This window comes from Stomoxys calcitrans, chromosome 1 (genome assembly GCF_963082655.1).
Source record: "Stomoxys calcitrans chromosome 1, idStoCalc2.1, whole genome shotgun sequence".
Lineage (NCBI taxonomy): Eukaryota > Metazoa > Arthropoda > Insecta > Diptera > Muscidae > Stomoxys > Stomoxys calcitrans.
Window position 1 is genome coordinate 69,666,153 of NC_081552.1, and position 13,945 is coordinate 69,680,097.

General features: G+C 43.9%; 1 protein-coding gene across 1 annotated transcript; it reads right to left on the reverse strand.

The window, feature by feature from the left end:
• Positions 1-3,761: 3,761 nt before the first annotated feature.
• LOC106094449 (peritrophin-44) lies at positions 3,762-4,949 on the reverse strand. The gene is made up of 2 exons (XM_013261666.2): positions 4,866-4,949; positions 3,762-4,794 (listed from the first exon to the last, which is right to left on the reverse strand). Exons 1-2 carry the CDS (start codon positions 4,870-4,872, stop codon positions 3,791-3,793), a joined length of 1,011 nt encoding a protein of 336 aa, XP_013117120.1. The 5' UTR covers positions 4,873-4,949; the 3' UTR covers positions 3,762-3,790.
• Positions 4,950-13,945: the final 8,996 nt, after the last annotated feature.

Here is a 13,945-nt window from a genome sequence, read left to right on the forward strand (position 1 = left end):
TTTTTCAAACAATTTGTGATGATTTCGTATTCTTTCTATATAAACCTGACCTTCTGATCTCATTAAATCGGATTTTAGTTATATATAGCCGCTATATAAACCGATTTTCAGACTTAAAGTCATGAGGCAATAAATTGGTAGTTTTTCATCCCACGCAATTGGGCTCAGTGGGTTCTTGTAGGACCCTACTCATTTCTGTGAAGTGCGATCGGGAGATCGGTTTATATGGGAGCTATGTCAGGTTATAGACCGATTTGGACCGTACGCCAAATCGTCTGCCCTTTCATTTCCCCCCTTATATTTATGCCATGGGACACACATTTTATTCACCTGTTCCTTAGCATATGGTTCATCCAGTCCCTAAGTACCAGTTCAACCCGGTACTGGTGTAAGGGTTGGATCAGTGTGTCGCTCCGTACATTGTTAAAAGCCCCCTCGATGTCAATGCATACCGCCAGTGTGTACGATTTGGCATCGAAGGATTCTTCTATTTTATGCACAACCTCGTGCATGGCAGTCTCCACCGACCTTCCCTTGACATAGGCATGCTGTTTGCATTTGAGCAGTTCGCTGGATGTCATACTCTTAATCATGGTGTCCACAATACGTTCCATGGTTTTGAGTAGAAAGGACGTAAGGCTTATGGGTCTGTAGGCCTTTGGTGTCGCATAATTTGCCTTGCCGGGCTTAGGTATAAGCACCACCCTTGACTCCTGCCAAGCTTTCGGAGTATATGAAAATCCTAGGCACGATGTGAATATATGGCCAGACGAGGCGCCAGATAGTCTGCCTCTTTCTGTAGTAACGCCGGAAATATTCCTTAAAGTCCGGGTGTCTTAAATGGTTTGAAGCTTTTCAAGGTTCCTTCACCATAAATTCCGTTATTATAAACCTTCGATCAACGTCATTATTCCAAGATTCCGGTATATCCGTGAGTCCCGCCGTATCCAATGGGTTTTTATCAAAAGCCTTACCATGTCCTCCGTTGTCTATGCTCTCACTCCCGTATCGTCTACTAAAGTTTCAGTCTGGACATGGGTTGAGAGAAACTTTTTTATCTTGGCGGCGTCATTAACGCTATCGTCCTGTTCGCAGAAAAGCTTCCATGAGGCACGTTTTGCCGCTCTGGTAATCTTATTGTATTCCTTGAGCCGTGTGAAATACACATCCCAATAAACTTCTGCTTTTTTACGGCGTGCTCTGTTAAAAAGTCTGCGGACCTCTTTCCCAATATTGCGAATCTCCCCGGTCATTCAGGGTTTTTCTTGGGCTGATTTCCTTTCCCGAAGAGGACAACTATCTTTAAGGGATCCCACCAGTGCAGTAGTAATCCTGTTGACATTTTCGTAAATCTCTTCTATGCTTGAACAATCTAAATTATCTTGCCCAAGTCTTCTTCTGAGTAGTCCTCCGAATTTTGTCCAGTTGATTTTCAACTTATTCCGAAAGCTTATCGGATTCGGCGCTGGCCGTGCTATTCTAAACCTAATGTAGCGATGGTCAGAGAAAGAGTGTTCCATGGAGACCCTCCAATCCTGAACCTCATCGATCAGATTTTCTGAACATATCATCACGTCTAATACCTCCTCCCTAATCCTATTAACAAAGGTAGCCAAAATTAAATGTTATTAAGTCGTTAGTATTCAAGAAATCTGCCAGGGCTTGGCCCCGCTTTTTCGTGTTGGTATCGTCTGCTCCCTGTTCTTTAGACTGTATTGATTTTCCTGTCACTGCAATGCCTGATGTCATCGTTTTAGGTTCATTGCCTAGTCTAGTCTTCCGACTTTTTATAAAGTCGGTAATGGTTCCATCGTCGGGCCCATGTTCGTTAAGCTTTATTGGGTTTCCATTCCCTGCACTGCCTGATGTTTCAATACTAGGATCTTTGCCTATCTTAGTCTTCCAAATCCTAAGTAAATGGGCTTCTTGGGAATAGGTGATGGTACCATCATTGACTCACTGTTCGTTGGGTTGCATTGAGTCTCCCGTCGCTGCGCTGCCTAATGTTTCAATATTAGGATCTTTGCGTATCCCAGTATTCCGAATCTTTAAGTCGGTGATGGGTCTGTCGTCGGGTTCCTGTTTTTTAGGCTGTGTTGGGTCTCTCGCCACTGCACTGCCTAATATTTTAGTATTAGGATCATTGCTTCTCCTAGGCTTTCCAATATTGAGAGATGCCGTGATTGTGTCGTTGTCGGCCACCTGTTTATTGGCCGGTGTTAAGTCACCTGCCACGGCACGGCCTGATGTCACAGAATGAACATTTCTGTATATCATGGTCTTCCCAATCTTGAAAAAGACAGCTTTGCTCCCGTAGTGCGCCATGTCTTTAGTCTTAGCCAAAATTGTCACGGAGACTTGATCAATGCCAACCACAAAGAGAGTTCCTTCCTCCTTCTCCTCCCTGTGGAAGACCTCCCACTTCTCTGCGATCAAACCTTGGTTTTGCTTGCCCAAGAATCCCAACATGCGTTCCGTCGCAAATTTACTGCCCTATCCCTTGATGAAAACCGTAGCATTTGTGAGCTGGGGGATATCCACCTATCTCACAAGGTCGAGCTTTGAGCCCTCCCAGGGAGCGTGAATACCTCTGACGAGCTGTTTGACGGTATCAATACATTCCGCCGACGCAAAATGCAGCGTAAAGATTTCCCTTCTAAACTCGCAGCTCATCATTTGTATGGGTCGACCCTCTACAGAGTTCCACACATGTTCAAAAATCCGATCGTTAACCAGATCCTCCACATGGGACCGATGATCTGGTGGAATCCTATTGGATGCACAGCCAATATTGATGACTGCATAAGTCAGTTCATCTCTGTTGTGCTTCCTTGTCACTCTGGCGTAAGAGGGCTCCTTACCTTTCTCAGCGACCATCTTCCCCTTACGTGATGGCTGTGGCCTTTTGGAAGTCACAGTCCTCCATAAAGACTCAGGCGTCGTGCGCGCTTCCTTCGTTCCTGTTCCAACGTTGTCCACCTCCGCAGGACACAGTCTGGAGTCTCTATTGCCGGATGGCTGGCTTGGTTTTCCCAGAGTACTTGAAAACGGGGGGCTCTTTTTCTTCCTCAGTATTTTAGCAGTGTTATGCTCTTCGGGAGATCTGATTCTTTTTCCAGCTTCCGAAGAAGTGCTTGGAATGTCAGTTCTATCCCCTTCAGCATCCTGCACTTTTGCCCGATTACGCTGCCGGTACATACTCCTGTGTCTCCTTCGTCGTGTACCGGATCGCTTTCTCGGTCTGCTTGTGAGCTTAGCAAAGCCATCGCTCACTTCTGCTGTCATCATCTCTCGATTCGGCTGCGACGACTGTTTCATTGACACAGTCGCTGTCTGAATCTGAGTCAGAAACTCCACCTTTACTTAAAGGCAGGGGACTAACTGTGCATCCCTCTGGTTTTTCCGTCTCTTCCTCGTTAGTTAGTTAGTCTGACGACTAGTTGTGCGCTTGAAGCATTACTCTCGACTACAGGTGCCAAGGCACCCACACCTATAGAAGGGGAGGACAATACGCTACGGTCTGATGCCACCACCGCAGATGTTGAGTCATTGGAGTCCATTTCTAGCCTACTCCAAAAGGCTTTAAAATTTTTTTCGTAATAGGTAGTACCTATTCCGAGATACGGATATATATTTCTTTTTTTCTTTGAGGAGCGAAAAAACACGTCCGCTTCACTCAACGGCTACAATAGAGAAGTCCATGAAATACAATTGTTTTATTTTTTTGTTTGCAAAAAATATTTATTCAAATATTGAAATTGACCACTGTTGATTTGATATTTACATAATTTTAAGAGCACGAGGGATAAGCGATAATAGTTGATGTACAAACTCCGGCTTCCTCATCAAAAAATTTATTGCCACACGATAATTCCTCCACCTTTACGCCATTTTCACAACGGTAATAATGACGACAACCCGTTTTAGCACTGCTAACAAAGGTTAGATTGCGACCTTCGCAACGATCTTCGGCGCAAGGAACTTCAAGTGGATTTATGCAAGCCTGGGCAGATGCACTGAAGAATTTATTTGGAGGACATTGCACCCATTCGGGATTAGTGTCCACATCACCCTCTATGGCAGCACAATACAGAGCACCCCGACATGTGGCGCCATCAGAAACGAAGACATTAGCTTTGGGTTTTTTGACAGTACCACATGCATCAGCGGGTATGGGGTGCGCAGCACAATTGACTAAAGACTTTTGTATACATTTACCGGTTAGAGCATCGTAATAGGCATTCTTACAAGTGTTGCTGGTGAGCACACCCTTTTTGCATGAGAAATACTTTTCGCAACTGCTGGGATCATTAAAATTAACACTGTCCTTGACAACAGCACACATATCGAATTCATTCATGTTACAGTTGGACACAGAGGTCCAAACACACTCCTGTTTATCAAAATCGAAGTGGGTGTTCTCTGGGCAAAGGCCATGACGAGGCCAATCTTCAGCCTGACAATAATAATAACCAACGCACGATTTAGGGTCCTTTACAAACCGGCCCACGTAGTCTTCGCAAGATATATCACATAATGAATGATCCGATAGCGAGGCGGCGCAGTTGTTCTTATCCTTATCATAGAAAGGTTTGGTGCCAGTACATGTAGTGGTCGTAACCGATTTGAAATTAATACAAGTTAGACCCTTGCTACAATCGTCTGGATCACGTATATAGGTGTTATTGGAAAAATATTGGCAAGGATCGGTGCGGTCCGCCAGACACAAAGGCCATGTAAAAGAACACAATACAGCCAGGGCAACCAGGGAAGGCAGTCGGGAATGCAGCTTTCCTATTTATAAAAAAAAAAAACAAATCTTTAAACCTTAATGCCCACAAAAATCACAACTCATGTGTACCCACCGTTCATGGCAATTCACTTTCGTTAAAGCTACCACTTCAAAGTCTTTTGATATACTAAACATTTCAATGTACTGCCATTGTTAATGTCATGTATTGGCCTCTAACTTCTATTGTGTTTCGACATAATCTTTTGAATTTTCAATTATTTATTTTCGAATGAGATTGCCTAATTAGACTCATTTTCATCGAGGCTACGATAAGATTGTTTCGATTTATTTATACTTTGCTAAATATTTTGATTTTTGTTTCCAGTAGCCACATGATTTTCGAGTTATAAATATACATTAGGACATTCCAGTGGGTTCGAGGAGGTTGAAGAGATTTTCAATTTCTACGCAAATCCCACAGACATCGATCAAGGATAAGAACAGAGCGTGTGTTTCTATTTCTTTCTAACGTGATAAGTAAGACAATTCTATTTATAATACTCAATATTGGCAATAGTTTTCTGATTAACTTTAAATGCAAATATAGCCATGAGTTAATTCACTTTGAACGTCTAAAAGAGATTAAAATTATCTAAAGCCATTTTGCTATTATTTTAATCTCGTTTGTCAGATAATCAGCTGTTGCGTTGAAAACATGCAGAGAACATTTACACTTGGGTTCGAAATGTGCAAGCTTAGATAAAATAAACTATTTTTAGATGTCAAGCACATATTTGAAGAAACGCAACAATGTGAAAAAGGCCAGAAAAGATCGCAATGGATTATTTTCCGATTAACTTTAAGTGCAAATATAATTATAAACTTTCGATTGCAAGTATGTAAATGCAACACTTCACTTTGAATTACATCTTGTATCAAGAGCTTTCTCATAACAAAAACTCATTTACATTCCCTTACACTTATAAGCACAGTGGAATGCTTTATAAACGACATATGTGCCATCACGTAGAAGAATACAATTATGGTAGAGAGGATATAATGTAAAAACTTTGGAAAAATTGGTCGACATTGTAAACAAACCACCGAACAAACAAAAATCAATCCCTAAAAGTTCTTGGTTCAATGCAAGAATGTCTCAATGCAAGACCAAACTACCTAAGAATGATCAATAAATATAGAAACAACTAAAAAACTTGCTAAGTACGGCCGGCCCGAACCTTATATACCCTCCACCATGGATTCTGTTAAAATATGAGAGCTATGTCTGGTTATAGACCGATTTGGACCGTAATTGCCACAGTTGTTGAAAGTCATAACAGAACACTATATGCAAAATGTCCAACAAATCGGATAAAAATCGCGACATGTAAGGGCTCAAGAAGTCAAATCGGAAGATTGGTTTATATGGGAGCTATATCAGGTTATGGACCGATTTGGCCCGTACTTTGCACAATTGTTGAGAGTAACAACAGAATACTATTTGCAAAATTTCAGCCAAATCTCACAATATTGCGGCTTCAAGGGGTTCAAGAAGTCAAATCAGGAGATCGGTTTATATGGAAGCTATATCAGGTTATAGACGGGTTTGGATCGTAATTGGCACAGTTAATGGAAGTTATAACAAAACACTATGTGCAAAAATTTCAGCCAAATGGGACAAAAATTGAGGCTTCCAGGGGCACAAGAAGTCAAATCGTGAGATCGGTTTATATGGGACCTATATCTGGTTCCTGACCAATTTGGACAGTACTTAACACAGTTATTGGAATTAACATAACATAATACTATGTTACTTCCGATTCAGCCAAGTCGGTCAAAAATTGCGGCTTCCATGGGCTCAAGAAGTCAAATCGGGAGATCGGTTTATATGGGAGCAATATCCAAATCAAACCCAATATGGCCCATTTGCAATCCCCAACGACCTATATTAGTAAACGAATATATATATACTTTATGGGGTCCTAGATCAAAATTTCGAGGTAAGTATATCCACATTCTACGGTGGTGGGTACAATAATTGCTATGCTATTGGAGCTATATCGAGGTATGGCCCGATTCGAAACATAATCGAACTGAATGTTGGAGACCACAATAGAAGTCATTGTGTAAAATATCAGCTAATTTGAATAAGAATTGCGTCCTTTATGGCCTCAAGAAGTAAGACCATGTTTGACACCTAAGTTGAAGGTCATTGAAGAAACCACTGTACAAAATTCCAGCCATATCGGATAATTATTGCGCCCTATAGAGGCTCAAGAAGTCAAGATCTCGGATCGGTTTGTATGGCAGTTACATCAGGTTATGGATTAATTTGAATCATACATTGCACAGTTGTTAGAGGTCACAACAAAATATGTCATTCAAAATTTCAACCAAATCAAATAAGAGTTGCGCCCTCTCAAGTGGCTCAAGTCAAGAGCCAAGATCGGTTTATGTGGCAGCTTTATCAAAACATGGACCCATATGAGCCATTTACGATCCCAACCGACCTACACTAATAAGAAAGACTTGTGCAAAATTTCAAGGGGCTAGCTTAGGTAAGGTTAGGTTAGGTTGAAAAGAGGGTGCAGATATTAATCCGCCCCATGCCTCTATGGACATACACCTAAGCCAGTAATCGGCTTGTTGGGCGCTCTAAAAACTATAAAGTAACCTCTAAAAATAAAATTTTAAGGTAGGAGTTCCGTGCTACTTACAAATTCCTTAATTGTTTTCAATACCACTCCCCTAAGTTGGTCCTTCTTAGTACCTTTCAGTTATAGCCTCGTCTTCTCACGATCTGGATCCCCCCATAGGATTTTCGCCATCCTACCGACCGTTTCGCTGTTCCTTAATGTTGCATGCGCATTCGTCGCCCACTCCCTTTACTTTGACTGCGTCGACCCGAAAGGCTTCGGGTTAATCAAGTTTATTGACGGCAGTCCTCTGGCCTTCACCGCCAAATCGTCACCGGCAGCCAAACGATGCGAATTTTCCAATCCTTAGAGAAAGCGTTAATCTCCTGATATTAATCCGCCCCATGCCTCTATGGATATACACCTAAGCCAGTTATCGGCTTATTGTGCGCTCTAAAAACTATAAAGTAACCTCTAAAAAGAAAATTTTATGTTAGGAATTCCGCGCTACTTACAAAATCCTTAATTGTTTTCAATGCCACTCCCCTAAGTTGGTTCATGTTTGATATTGTGTCTCCACCTAAGTACCGGTATCTGTTGGATGCGAAAGCCGGGCAATGACAAAGGAAATGCTCCAACGTCTCATCATCTTCCCCGCATGGCCTACACATGCTATCACTTGCCGCACCGATTTTACATAAGTGAGCTCGTAGTCCTATGCGTCCCGTTATGATACCAATAGCTATACTGAGCTCCTTCTTGCTTCCTTTCAGTAATAGCCTCGTCTTCTCACGATCTGGATCCCCCCATACGATTTTCGCCGTCCTACTGACCGTTTCGCTGTTCCACAATGTTGCATGCGCATTCGTCGCCCACTCCCTTAACTTGGACTGCGTCGACCCGAAAGGCTTCGGGTTAACCAAGTTTATTGACGGCAAGTTTGACCAAGTTTATTGACGGCAGTCCTCTGGCCTTCACCGCCAAATCGTCTGCCCTTTCATTTCCCCTTACTCCGTTATGGCCCGGCACCCAAACGATGCGGATATTCCCATCCTCTGAGAAGGCGTTAATCTCCTTCTTACACTGCAAGACTGTTCGTCACCTTACCGTCCTGGTTGTTATTGCCCTCGACGTCCTCGCGTTAGCACCACACCACTTCACGTATTCCGTGAAAGTTAGGACCACCGCCTGCAGGACCGTATTATGGTCAGGCAGTCTAAAACAGATGTCAGCCCCTGGGTTTTCAATGTACATCGCCAGGCCCACGCTGTCCTCTAGCTTTGATCCATCCGTGTAACATGATCTTCCAGATGGCAATACTAGGGTTCCGTCAATCCAAGACGTGCCGATGGCAGCAGTGCGTCGCACTCGACTTCAAGGTTCATCTCAGGTATCCGGTCGGAAACCTCTCCCCTTCCTTCCAGGTTTCCTATCGCCGCCTCGATTATACCGCGATGGTATGAGCTGCTCCCATCCTCAATCCATTCTCCCATCGCCTTAAGTCTCATTGCCGTGGTGGCTGCCTCACACTTAATCTGTATGTCAATGGGTCGGATATCTAGAATAGTCTCCAGTGCCCTAGTGGGCGTGGTCCTCATCGCTCCGCCTATGCTTAGACAACATGTTTTCTAAACCTGTTGTATGGTCCTTATGTTGCACTTTTTCTCCATAGCAGTCCACCCAACTGCTGAGGCGTAAGTAAGTATTTGTATAATCCTGTAGAGCCAGTGGACTATCTTCGGATTCCGGCCGCATTTCGAGCCTACATAGTGCCCAACATCTGTGAGCCTTCTCAGTACGCTCCTGAATGTGACATTTCCAATTCAGTTTCCTGCCCTGATCACACCTAAGTATTTGGCCTGTCAGATATCGAAGTCGTCTTATTGAGGAAACGTCGTTTCTAAACCTGTTGTATGGTCCTTATGTTGCACTTTTTCTCCATAGCAGTCCACCCAACTGCTGAGGCGTAAGTAAGTATTTGTATAATCCTGTAGAGCCAGTGGACTATCTTCGGATTCCGGCCGCATTTCGAGCCTACATAGTGCCCAACATCTGTGAGCCTTCTCAGTACGCTCCTGAATGTGACATTTCCAATTCAGTTTCCTGCCCTGATCACACCTAAGTATTTGGCCTGTCAGATATCGAAGTCGTCTTATTGAGGAAACGTCGTGCGTTAAATGGGCCCACCTTCGTCTTTCTCGAGAACAGGCACATTTCAGTCTTCTCTGGGTTAACATTGAGACCTCTGGGTCTAGCCCAGTCATATGCCATATGCAAGACCTTTTCGGCCCTTCTGCATAGCTCGTTCGGATCCTTACCCCTTAGAAGTATTATAACATCGTCTGCGTGGCACACGGGTTCAAATCCCTCTTCAGTCAGCATCCGTAATAGGTCATTTATGGTGGTCACCCATAAGAGTGGCGATAAAATGCCCCCCTGTGGCGTGCCCTGTACCACTTTCTCCCTTATATTTATGCCATTGGACACACAATTTATCCACCTGTTTCTTAGCATATGGTTTATCCAGTCTCTAAGGACCAGGTCCACCCGGTACTGGTCCAAGGATTGGATCAGTGTGTCGCTCCGTACATAGTTAAAAGCCCCCTCGATGTCAATGCATACCGCCAGTGTGTACGATTTGGCATCGAAGGATTCTTCTATTTTATGCACAACCTCGTGCATGGCAGTCCCCACCGACCTTCCCTTGACATAGGCATGCTGTTTGCATTTGAGCAGTTCGTTGGATGTCATACTCTTAATCATGGTGTCCACAATACGTTCCATGGTTTTGAGAAGAAAGGACGTAAGGCTTATGGGTCTGTAGACCTTTGGTGTCGCATAATTTGCCTTGCCGGGCTTAGGTATAAACATCACCCTTGCTTCCTGCCAAGCTTTCGGAGTATATAAAAGTCCTAGGCACGCTGTGAAAATTTGGCCAGACGAGGAGCCAGATAGTCTGCCTCTTTCTGTAGTAACGCCGGAAATATTCCATAAAGTCCGGGTGACTTAAATGGTTTGAAGCTTCTCAAGGTTCCTTCACCATAAATTCCGTTATTTTAAACCTTCGATCAACGTCATTATTCCAAGATTCCGGTATATCCGTGAGTCCCGTGGTATGCTGTGGAAAATGGATTTTCATCAAAAGCCTTAACATGTCCTCCGTTGTCTCTGCTCTCACTCCCATATCGTCTACTAAAGTTTCATGGGTTTTTGAGAGAAACTTTTTTATCTTGGCGGCGTCATTTACGCTATCGTCCTGTTCGCAGAAAAGCTTCCATGGGGTACGATTTGCCGCTCTGGTAATCTTATTGTATTCCTTGAGCCGTGTTTAATACACCTCTTTCCCAATATTGCGAATCTCCCCGGTCATTCAGGGTTTTTCTTGGGCTGATTTCCTTTCCCGAAGAGGACAACTATCTTCAAGGGATCCCACCAGTGCAGTAGTAATCCTGTTGACATTTTCGTAAATCTCTTCTATGCTTGGACAATCTAAATTATCTTGCCCAAGTCTTCTTCTGAGTAGCCCTCCGAATTTTGTCCAGTTGATTTTCAACTTATTCCGAAAGCTTATCGGATTCGGCGCTGGCCGTGCTATTCTAAACCTAATGTAGCGATGGTCAGAGAAAGAGTGTTCCATGGAGACCCTCCAATCCTGAACCTCATCGATCAGATTTTCTGAACATATCGTCGAACCTAATACCTCCTCCCTAATGCTATTCACAAAGGTAGCCAATATTAAGTGTTATTAAGTCGTTAGTATTCAAAAACTCTGGCAGGGCTTGGCCCCGCTTTTTAGTGTTGGTGCTACTCCCACGAAATGTGGATAGAGTTCGGATCGCACCCTATTAGTACCTCGTTTGCTGTCTGTTTTGCTTTCTTCACCATCCGTTGCAGCTCCGATGTGGGTGGGTGGCGGTGTCGGAGAGTCGAAAGGCAGATAAAGTGATGCCAGGTATGCTCCACCGTCTCCCTGTCTCACCACTATTGCATCCGACTTTGACAACCCTGGGGAAAATATATAATTCAAATTTTTATGACAAATAACGCTGGTCCTCGGCCGAGTACCAATGTTAGCATAGAATAATTGGTAGTTCATATGGTTTAGTCAAGAAACTTTGTTCCGGGTCGTCCATGGCTCCTGAATTAAGGCAATATGAATCTTGCCCTTGCAGATTTTCTCCATCAGAGCGTGTGTAGCAGTTTCGCTCCGGTGGAGGTGTATCTGCATTACCTCAATCATTGGTCCCCCAGTAAATGGGCTGTTCTTTAGACTGCATTGATTTTCCTGTCACTGCAATGCCTGATGTCATCGTTTTAGGTTCATTGCCTAGTCTAGTCTAGTCTTCCGACTTTTTATAAAGTCGGTAATGGTTCCATCGTCGGGCCCATGTTCGTTAAGCTTTATTGGGTTTCCATTCCCTGTACTGCCTGATGTTTCAACACTAGGATCTTTGCCTATCTTAGTCTTCCAAATCCTAAGTAAATGTGCTTCTTGGGAATAGGTGATAGTATCATCATTGACTCACTGTTCGTTGGGTTGCATTGAGTCCCCTGTCGCTGCGCTGCCTAATGTTTCAATATTAGGATCTTTGCGTATCCCAGTATTCCGAATCTTTAAGTCGGTGATGGGTCCGTCGTCGGGTTCCTGTTTTTAAGGCTGTGTTGGGTCTCTCGCCACTGCACTGCCTAATATTTTAGTATTAGGATCATTGCTTCTCCTAGTCTTTCCAATATTGAGAGATTGTATCGTTGTCGGCCACCTGTTTATTGGCCGGTGTTGAGTCACCTGCCACGGCACGGCCTGATGTCACAGAATGAACATTTCTGCCTATCATGGTCTTCCCAATCTTGAAAAAGACAGCTTTGCTCCCGTAGTGCGCCATGCATTTAGTCTTAGCCACACTTGTCACGGAGACTTGATCAATGCCAACCACAAAGAGAGTTCCTTCCTCCTTCTCCTCCCTGTGGAAGACCTCCCACTTCTCTGCGATCAAACCTTGGTTTTGCTTGCCCAAGAATCCCAACATGCGTTCCGTCGCAAATTTGCTGCGCCATCCCTTGATGAAGACCGTGAGCTGGGAGATATCCACCTTTTTCACAAGGTCGAGCACCCTCCCAGGATGCGTGAATACCTCTGACGAGCTGTTTGACGGTATCAATACATTCCGCCGACGCAAAATGCAGCGTAAAGATGTCCCCTCTAAACTCGCAGCTCATCAGAGTTCCACACATGTTCTCTACAGAGTTGATCAAAAATCCGATCGTTAACTAGATCCTCCACTTGGAACCGATGATCTGGTGTAATCCTACCGGATGCACAGTCGATATTGATGACTGCATAAGTCAGCTTATCTCTTTTGTGCTTCCTTGCCATTCTGGAGTAAGAGGGCGGGTCCTTACCATTCTCAGAGACCATTTTCCCCTTACGTGATGGCTGTGGCATTTTGGAAGTCACAGTCCTCCATGAAGACTCAGACGCCGTGCGCGCTTCCTTCGTTCCTGTTCCAACTTTGTCCACCTCCGCAGGACACAGTCTGGAGTCCCCATTGCGGGATGGCTGGCTTGGTTTTCCCAGAGTACTTGAAAGCGGGGAGCTCTTTTTCTTCTTCAGTATTTTAGCAGTGTTAAGCTCTTCGGGAGATCTGATTCTTCTTCCAGCTTCCGAAGAAGTGCTTTGAATGTCAGTTCTATCCCTTCCAGCATCCTGCACTTTTGCCCGATTACGCTGCCGGTACATACCCCTGTGTCTCCTTCGTCGTGCACCGGATCGCTTTCTAGGTCTGCTTGTGAGCTTAGCAAAGCCTGGCTTTCTGACTGTTTCATTGACACAGTCGCTGTCTGAATCTGAGTCAGAAACTCCACCTTTACTTAAAGGCAGGGGACGAACTGTGCAACCCTGTTTATTCATCTCTTCCTCATTATTAGTCTGACGACTAGTTGTGCGCTTGAAGCCTTACTCTCTACTACAGGTGCCAAGGCACCCACACCTTTAGAAGGCGGGACAACATGCTGCCGTCTGACGCCACCACCGCAGATTTTGAATCTTTGGAGTTCATTTCTAGCCTACTCCAAAAGGCTTGAAAATTTTTTTCGTAATAGGTAGTACCTATTCCGCGATACGAATATATATTTATTTTTTCTTTGAGGAGCAAAATAAAAACACGTCCGCTTCACTCAACGGCTACACAATAATTTTAGCTTAACTCCTTAAAAAGTTAGAGTGCTTTCGACAGACAGACGGACGGACACTTAAAATGTCATGACGATCAATAATATATGTACTTTAAGCCTATTTCTCCTTCCTGACCATATTCGTAATCACTCCCGAATACCTTTCATTTGAGTCCCATATTGTCATGATCGTCAAAAAAACCTATTTTAGTGATTTTTGGGGTTGGGGCCGCCCCCAGTTACTTAAACCCAACTTTTATTATGAAATTCTTTCTTTACTCCTGAATACCTTTTGGGTAGTACTTTTGGGATATGGGGGAGGCTCCGCCCCCCGTCCGATATCAATAAATTTTATAGCCTATGTTTCCTTCCAGACCAACCTTCACAATCTGTGAAAATTTCAAGG